General features: G+C 49.9%; 1 protein-coding gene across 1 annotated transcript in view; it reads right to left on the minus strand.

Annotated features, from left to right (window-relative positions):
- The window catches only part of LOC100951510 (proproteinase E), a 9,382-nt gene extending 1,581 nt beyond the window's left edge, over positions 1-7,801 (minus strand). Inside the window, exons 1-6 of the mRNA XM_003783818.2 lie at positions 7,762-7,801; positions 6,382-6,467; positions 3,317-3,414; positions 2,984-3,118; positions 1,505-1,641; positions 1,031-1,173 (exon numbers count right to left, since the gene is read on the minus strand). Coding sequence (XP_003783866.1) covers positions 1,031-1,173; positions 1,505-1,641; positions 2,984-3,118; positions 3,317-3,414; positions 6,382-6,467; positions 7,762-7,801 — 639 coding nt within the window. The remainder of the gene's footprint in view (positions 1-1,030; positions 1,174-1,504; positions 1,642-2,983; positions 3,119-3,316; positions 3,415-6,381; positions 6,468-7,761) is intronic.
- Positions 7,802-8,620: the final 819 nt, after the last annotated feature.

Consider the following 8,620-nt stretch of genomic DNA (forward strand, 5'->3'; position numbering starts at 1 on the left):
GCCACAACGCCCGGCCATTTTTTAGTTGTAGCCATCATTGTTGTTTGGCGGGCCCGGGATGGGGATTCGAACCTGACACCTTAGGTGTATGTGGCTGGCGCCTTAGCCGCTTGAGCCACAGGCGCCAAGCCCATGTCTGAGGGTTTAGGAACTGTTCTGAGCTTTAGGGTTTTGAGAAACCCCCATATTACTTTCATGCTGCTGGCTTTTTTGTGATGGGGAATAATAGCATTTGCCCAAGTGCTTGTGAAGATTAAATCAGAGGATGGACGATCTTAACACAACATCTAGGAGAGAGGAAGCACCCAATAAACGGCAGTGCCCATCATTAGGACCACATTACATGTGTTATTGTTCATACTCGCTTAGAATAAAATTATAGTTTGGGGGTTGTTATTTTTATTTATTTATTTATTTATTTATTTTTGAGACAGTGTCTCACTCTGTTGCCCCAGGCCAGAGTGCAGCGGCGTCATCATAGCTCATCAGAGCTCACTGTAACCTCAACATCCTGGACTCAAGCCACCCTCCTACCTCAGCTTCCTTAGTGGCTGAGACTGTAAGTGCATGCCACCATGCCTGGGTAATTTTTCTCGCTCACTCCTGACTGGAAGCGATCCTCCTGCCTTGGCCTCCCAAAGTGTTAGGATTATAGGCATGAGCCACCATGCCCCACCAAAGACAGTATTCTTAATGTTTAATTATAACTTGAGCACCACAGAGCTGGCACGACTTTAGAGGTCATCGTTGGTGTCTGTTGCTCTGTGTACAGGGAAGCCTGCAGACCAAGGAGGGATAGTGACTTGGTCCAGGTCAAGGCAGAGTTTGAGCTGGGATTGGAATCCAGGGGCCCAAGCCCCTGATCTGGCCTCTGCATCTGGACTAGGCTGACTGCCCCCAAGTCCTGCCTGGCCTGGGGGGTGGATGAAATGAGCAAGCAAGATACGTCCTCCACCTCCTGGGCACATGACAGAGGCACCCCAGGGCCCTGCACACCCAGCACCTTGGGGGGAGGCAAGAGTTGACTCACATTGCAGCCGGAGCGGGTGTCCCCACCAGCACACACCATGGTCTTCTTCACGGTGAAGCCCCACCAGGTCAACCTGGAGCAGTGCTCATAGTCCACCACGGGCAGCAAGGCCTGCTGCAGCTTGTCTGGGAGTGGCCCATTGGCTGCAGGGGTAGAGAGCTTTGAGTGGGGGGATCTGGGGATGCAGGGCTAGGAGCTCCAGAGAAAGGGGACAATCAAGGCACACAGCTCTTCTCTCTTTCCCCCAGCTGTGCGATCCTGTCTGTTTTGTGCACCATTACATCCCAGCCCTTGGCACACAGGAGGCAACTGTGTAATGGGACACATTCCTGTTTAAGAGGATGGTGGAGGAGAATGCAGCTAGAGAGACATGGAGAAAAGTTATAAGTGTCCCGGTGTTACCTTCAACCCCAGCCCCCAACCCCTATCTTTCTGCCTCGGTCCTTGTGGCCAGCTAGAGGGATCAGTACATACTATACAGACGGCCCCAGCCACTGATGTAGCAGGGCTCATTGTTGCGTAGGATGTCACCAGCAGCGGGCAGGCAGGCAAGCTGGACATTGTCTCCCAGCTGAGCGCTGCGCGAGAGCTTGATGAGGGCGATGTCATTGCTGGGGAGGAGAGAAAGAGTTCGCTAACTGGCCCAAGTCCAAGTCCCCTTTCCAGCCTTTATTCCAGGCTGCTCCATCTGTGAGGTGCCCCCAGGGTTCCTTTGCTTTCCCAATCCATTTTTTTTTTAAGAGAGGGGTCTCACTGTGTTGCCCAGGCTGATCTCAAACTCCTAGTCTTCAGCAATGCTTTCACCTTGGCTTCTCAAAGTGCTGGGATTGCAGGCATGAGCCACCACACCTAGCCAAAGCCTACAATGCTACAGCACCTGGTAGTCCCAAGCAGTCACCTTAGATGCCCCTAGGTACTAATCAGGCCCAATACTGCTTATCTTCCGAGATCAGATGAGATAGGGCATATTCGGAGTGGTATGGCTTGTAGATCAAGTCCATTCTAAAGGCTGAGTAACGTTAAGAAGCCCTTCCCTTGCTTTGCTCATGCTGACCCTTAACCTTCAGGATTGTCCTCTGCTTACACTTCAGTGGGTTGCACAGTATCAGGATCACCCGGAGGGATTGCTAAACACAGATTTCTGGACACCACCCCAAAGCTTCTGATGCAGAGAGTGTGGGCTAAGGCCCAAGAATTCACATTTCAATCAGGTTCTCTTGCTGTGGGCCCCAGGACCACACTTTGAGAATCACTGCTATCTGTCATCTGCCAGCCTACCACTCAAGCCATCTCACCCAAGTCTGACTTTTCTCTCTCTTACCCCAGGAGCTCTGTGAAGGTCAGGGTCTCGGTCATTCACTCCTACAGTGCATTTTCACAGGTTTTGGACCCTTCCTTCTTTGACTCACTCACCCAAAAAGATGAGTTTCTCAGGCTTACAGTTTTGCATACAATGGTTTTAAGATTATCTCTGTGACCTTCACAACCACCCAGGAAGCCCTGGTTCGTGGTTAACTTTTGACCAGTGGCAAAACAGAGGCCCAGAGAAAGCTAGTGACGTGCCCAGGCCAGTAGAGAGTTAGTGCTGGAGCCTAACTCTTGGGCCAGTGCACCTCCTTCTGCCCAGAGAACCCAGGATGCGCTGTACAAACTGGCTGTCAAATGTAGGAGCCCTTGGATTCAGGGGAAGGGAGCCAGAGGAGTCCTGGGCTCTGAAGCCAACTAGCCAAGTGGCCTTGGGAGAGTTATTGCCCCACCCTGGGCTCTGCTGTCCCCTCTGGAGGGAGACAGATTTGGTGTCACTAGTGCTTAAAGGCTCTTCTGGCTCCAACCCTTGACATGTGGGACCAGGACATAGGCTGCTATGCTGCTATGCACTCAGCCCCAATGTCCCTGGGAGATTCAGGAAGAATAGTAGAGAAGCCCTGGATTCAGGCCTGAGAATTCACTCACCCACAGCTCACGCAGTTGGAGTTCCAAAGGGGGTGCACATAGATGTCCTCAGCATTGACGGGGATCACCTGCTCGACACCTTCCTCCTGAGCCCGGTCATATTCGCCCAACACCACCTGATAGGTCCGGGAGCTCCTGCAATGGAAGGGAAGTCAGTCTGGGCTAGCTTCTGTCCCCTCTTGAAATCACTCACTGTCCCCTTCCAGCCTTTGATCCAGGCCGTTCCACCTCTGAGATACCCCTGAGGCTCCCTTGCCCTCCCAATTCATTTGTTTTTTTAATACCCTAGTTGCCTGGATCTCATGCAGGGATGAGGCAAGTGGGAGAACTCACGAGATGCAGTGACCTGCAGTCATAACCCAGTCTGGGTGGATGAGGCTGCCGCCACAGGTGTGGTAGAAGGCTCCATCTTTCTCATACTGCAAGGAGACCTGGAGGCCGAGCAGGAAAGAGCCTGAGTGGCCTGGGCCCCAAGGTGAGAGTTGCCAGCAATGGCAGTACAGAGGGTCCCATCCACACAGAAAATGGTAGCCCCTTCTGAAATGTGCAGTGCACAGCCTACACAACTGCCTGGGGTGGCCCTATTATTAATATTTTCCCACTGGAATCACATTCTGATTCTCTAAAGCTTCCCCATCCTGGGCCTATGACCTCCTAGGGGATCCCAACATCCCAACATTCTTTGCCCCCTAGGTCACCCCCAAACTTCTGTCTCTTGAGAGCTCCCCCCCACCTCCTAGGCTCTCTGTGCTTTCAGGGCTGCATTTTTCTTTATTTTTATTTTATTCTCTTAAATTTTTTTTTTTTTTTTTTGAGACGGAGCCTCAAGCTATCCCCCTGGGTAGAGTGCCATGGCATCTCGCTCACAGCAACCTCCAACTCCTGGGCTCAAGCGAGTCTCCTGCCTCAGCCTCCCAAGTAGCTGGGACCACAGGCGCCCGCCACAATGCCTGGCCATTTTTTGGTTGCAGCCATCATTGTTGCTTGGCGGGCCGGGGCTGGGGATTCGAACCCGCCACCTTAGGTGTATGTGGCTGGCGCCTTAGCTGCTTGAGCCACAGGCACCGAGCCAATTCTTTTAAATTTTTATTATTTATTTTGAGACAGAGTTTTACTTTGTTGTCCTCAGTAGAGTGCTGTGGCATCACAGCTCACAGCAACCTCAAACTCCTGGGCTCAAGCGATTCTCAGCCTCCTGAGTAGCTGGGAATACAGGTGCCCATCACAACACCCAGCTAATTTTAGAGACGGGGGTCTCCCTTTTGCTCAGGCTGGTCTCAAACCTGTGAGCTCAGGCAGTCCACCCACCTCAGCTTTCCAAAGTGCTAGGATTATAGCTGGGAGCCACCACGCCTGGCCAGAGCCACATTCTTCTGAACCTCAGATCTTTCAAGGTCCCTTGGGTTTCCTGAAGCAGCACAACTCACCAGAGTCCTTTTTTTTTTTTTAAATGGAGACAGAGTCTTGCTCTGTTGCCTGGGCTAGAGTGCCATGATGTCAGCCTAGCTCACAGCAGCCTCAAACTCCTGGATGATCCTCCTGCCTCAGCCTCTTGAGTAGCTAAGACTATAGGTGCCTGTAACTCCTAGGCACAAGGTATCCTCCCGCCTTGGCCTCCCAGAGTGCAGCATTACAGGCATGAGCTACCGTGCCCAGCCCACTCGGAGTCCTTAGCCTCTTTTCTCATTTGCTACTCATTCTGATTTTCAAAAGCTCCCTTTATACCTGGTTTGGCAAACCATGGCCATGGGCTAAATCTGGCTTGTGTTCTGTGTTAGTTTATAAAGATTTACTGGAACATCACCACATTCGTCCATTATTTACACTCTATGGCTACCCCCATGCCACTATGGCAGAGCAAAGTCACTGCTACAGAAACCTTACGGCTGGTAAAACCTGAAGTAGTTACTCTCCGGTCCTTTACAGATGGAGCTTGCTGACCCTATCCAACAGTACTTTCTGTGATTATGGAAATGTTCTATTATCTTCGCTGTCCAATACGGTAGCCACTACCCACCCATAGCTACTGAGCCTTTGAAATATGGCTAGCACTGGGGAATTGAATTTTTAACATTCTTTTATATAAATTCATTTAAATTTGGTTAGCTGATGTGGATAGTGGCTACTGTGAGACAGCATAGCAAGGCTATTCCTCTGTGCTTGCCTTTACCAGCCTCTGCAAAGCTCTCCCCTTATTGTTCTCAGACCTGATAGCTCTGTTATTTAATTCAAGGAATCGAAAAAGGAGTCCCACAGAATCTCTCCCTTAAGCACAGTGCCTGAAATTCCACTGTTAATGTGCCAACCCCTTGAATTAAGCATTCCCCTCACCCTATATTCCATTATTATTTTTATTTTTTTAGTGGCAGGGTCTCGCTCTGTTACCCAGACTAGAGTTCCTGTTGTGATCATAGCTCACTGCAACCTCAAATTCCCAGGCTCAAGTGACCCTCCTGTCTCAGCCTCCCAAGTAGCTGGGACTACAGGCAGGCACTACAATGTCCAGCTAATTTTTAAATTATTTTAGAGACTGGATCTCAATATGTTGTCCAGCCTGGTCTTGAACTCCTGGCATCAAGCAGTCCTCTTGTCTCAGCCTTCCAAAGTGCTGGGTTTACAGGCATGAGCCACCACACTCAGACTCAGGTTCCACTTTTTTTTTTTTGAGACAGAGTCTCACTATGTCGCTCTGAGTATAGTGCAGTGGCATCACAGCTCACAGCAACCTCAAACTGTTGGGCTCAAGCAATTCTCTTGCCTCAGCCTCCCAAATGGCTGGTGCTACAGGCACCCACCACAACACCAGGCTATTTTTTGTTGCAGTTGTCAATGTTATTTAGCTGGCCCAGGCTGGGTTTGAACCCATCAGCCTCGGTATATGTGGCTGGCACTGTAACCACTGTGTTATGGGCACCGAGCCTTTTTTTTTGTTTTTTGAGACAGGGTTTCACTTTGTCACCCTGAGTAGAGTGCCGTGGCATCATAGCTCATAGCAACCTCAAACTCCTGGGCTCAAGCGATTCACTTGCCTCAGCCTCCCAAATAGCTGGGAGTTACAGGCGCCCACCACAATGCCGGCTATTTTTAGAGATAGGGTCTCACTCTTGCTCAGGCTGGTCTTGAACTCATAAGCTCAAGCAATCCACCTGCCTCAGCCTTCCAGAGTACTAGGATAATAGATGTGAGCCACCACACCAGGCCCTTTACAGGTTCCACTTTTAAATTGCAACAGCCAAGTGAGGACTACAAATGGAGTAGGTTATCCAAGGGGTTTCCTGGCTTTTAAACCCGAAGCAGATATTAAAGGGAAACAATGGCATCGTGACCAGATGCCTTGCCACCCGAGCTTGGGGTCCAGAGCCCATGGTTAGAATTAGTGCAGCTGGTATCACTCTTACCTGCCAGGACCAGCTATAGGGGACTGCGTCCTCACCATTGACAACTCGGCTGGCAGGATTGTAGCCAGGTCGGCCACAGCCTGAGACTACAAGGGAGAGTAGAGGTGTTAATTAGCCAGAAGGTCCCCAAAAGGAAAGAGGAGGCCAAGGTCCCAGTCCTAGCTATGCCACAATCTGGCTGTGTGACTTCATGCAAACCCCTTTCCCTCTCTGGGCCTCAGGAGCCATACCTGAACGGTGAGCATTTGGACTAGAGAGGGGGTTTTCAGAGTCTCAGGAGTCCAGGGATAGAGCTTAAAATGTGGTCTCCTTCCATGGATGGTTGAAAAGGTCGATACACTTAGAACAGTGCCTGAGCCCTCAAAAAGTGATCGCTATTGTCATAAAGTGTGGAGGCTTTGAAGTAAGACTGCCTGGGTTCAAGGTGTAGCTCTGCCCTTTGTTCTAGGATTAGCTACTTATCTGGAGGGTTAATGTTTCCATTTCAAAAATGGTGATAATAATACTACTGACCTCGTGGAGATGTTATGCGAATTCTTTTTTTTTTTTCCTCCTTTATTTTTTAAGACAAGGTCTTGCTCTGTCACTCAAGATAAACTGCAGGGGTGTCATCATAGTTCACTGCAACCTCAAACTCCTGGTCAAGCAATTATTGTGCCTCAGCCTCCCGAGTAACTGGGGCTACAGGCATGTGCCATGACATGGCTAATTTTTTATTTTCTATTTTTGGTAGAGACTCTTGCTTGAGCTAGTCTTAAACTCCTGGCCTCAAGCAATCCTCCCACCTTGGCCTCCCAAAGTGCAAAGACTGCAGGCATGAGCCCAACATGAGATAATATAGATAACATTTTTTTTAAAAAAAGAACAACTAAAATTCTTAGCATTCAGGTTATATATAGTAAAAGATAAATGGTATCTGTTACCATTATTGTCAGTCAAAGGAGGTTCTTAGGACGAGGTGGCCCTGAGCTGACAGAAAGACCAGGAATAGGCTCCATCATAAGATATAGAGCCAGGTGGGGAGAGTAGGTGTAAGAGGAGAGTTGGAGAGTTAAGCAAAAGAGTGGAAATTTCAACCTAAGGAGTCTAACTACAGAGCCCAATCATGGGCTTTGTTTACTGCTCCCATCAAGGCCTCCCACTATAGCCCTGCGGGTACTCCCAATCTTTCTCCTGAGCTGGTCCATCCACAGTTTCCTCCCTGTTCTCCTGCTCTAGCACCAAGCCAGAAGCCCCTACAATCCCACCACAGGTACAAGCTGAGACCCCTTTCCAAGGAAACCAGGTGTTGGGTGCCATGGACCCCTTGGGTGGATGGTAGATTCAAGGACTCCTAGCCCCATGCAGTACAGAGAGCACAGACACAGGCTGGGGGCTTACCAAGAGCCACAAATAAGAGGAAACTCAGCTGCCGGAGCATTGTGACTTTTGAGATGATAAGAAACTGACGCAGAGCCTGGGGCTCTAATATAGCTTAGAAGGCAGGCAGGTGGGGGGATGGGGGGGACTGGGCCCCATTCCCAGAACAGGTGGTGGAACACCAGGTCTCCCATAGTCCAAGGCCACATCTCCCACCCACTGTAGGTGGAGGAGTGTCAGCCAAGGAAAGGACCCAGAGTTTCCTCCAACACGTGGCTGCAACAGGTGGCACTGAATGGGCAACTGATAATGGAGCGTGAAGGTAAGTCCACATCAGAGCAAAAAGGTCTCTTTCAGGAAAGAACACCGGGTCCTGTACTTGATTAGACCTGGGTTCAAATCCTGGGTCTGCCACTTCCAAGCTCAGTGACCTTGGGCACCTGGCCTATCCTCTCTGAGTTTCAGGTTGTTCATCTCTATCATGGGATCAATGTTAGTACTCACCTCCAAAAACAAATCCCATCGAGAATTTTCTCTCTGCTCATCAGGCTCTGCTGCAGGGAGCACAGCCATGAAATGGACTTGGTCTTGGTGTTCCTAGAGCTTGAGTCTAGTTGGGGAGACGATGACAAAACAAAAAAAATAAATAAAGGCTATTTCTGGTTGTGGTGTCAGGTGCTAGGAAGAGGACAGAACATGGGTGATTGGGGTGGGAACAGAAGTAACTCATTTAGGTGAAGGGCCAGGGAAAGTGACATTTGGGGTGAGAGGTTCATATCTGGTTGAGTCCTAAAGATAAGTAAAAGGGGCTCGGCGCCTGTGGCTCAAGTGGCTAAGGCGCCAGCCACATACACCTAAGGTGGTGGGTTCTAAACCCCAG

The sequence above is a fragment of the Otolemur garnettii genome, unplaced genomic scaffold (assembly GCF_000181295.1).
Source record: "Otolemur garnettii isolate 467f Iridium unplaced genomic scaffold, OtoGar3 scaffold00009, whole genome shotgun sequence".
Lineage (NCBI taxonomy): Eukaryota > Metazoa > Chordata > Mammalia > Primates > Galagidae > Otolemur > Otolemur garnettii.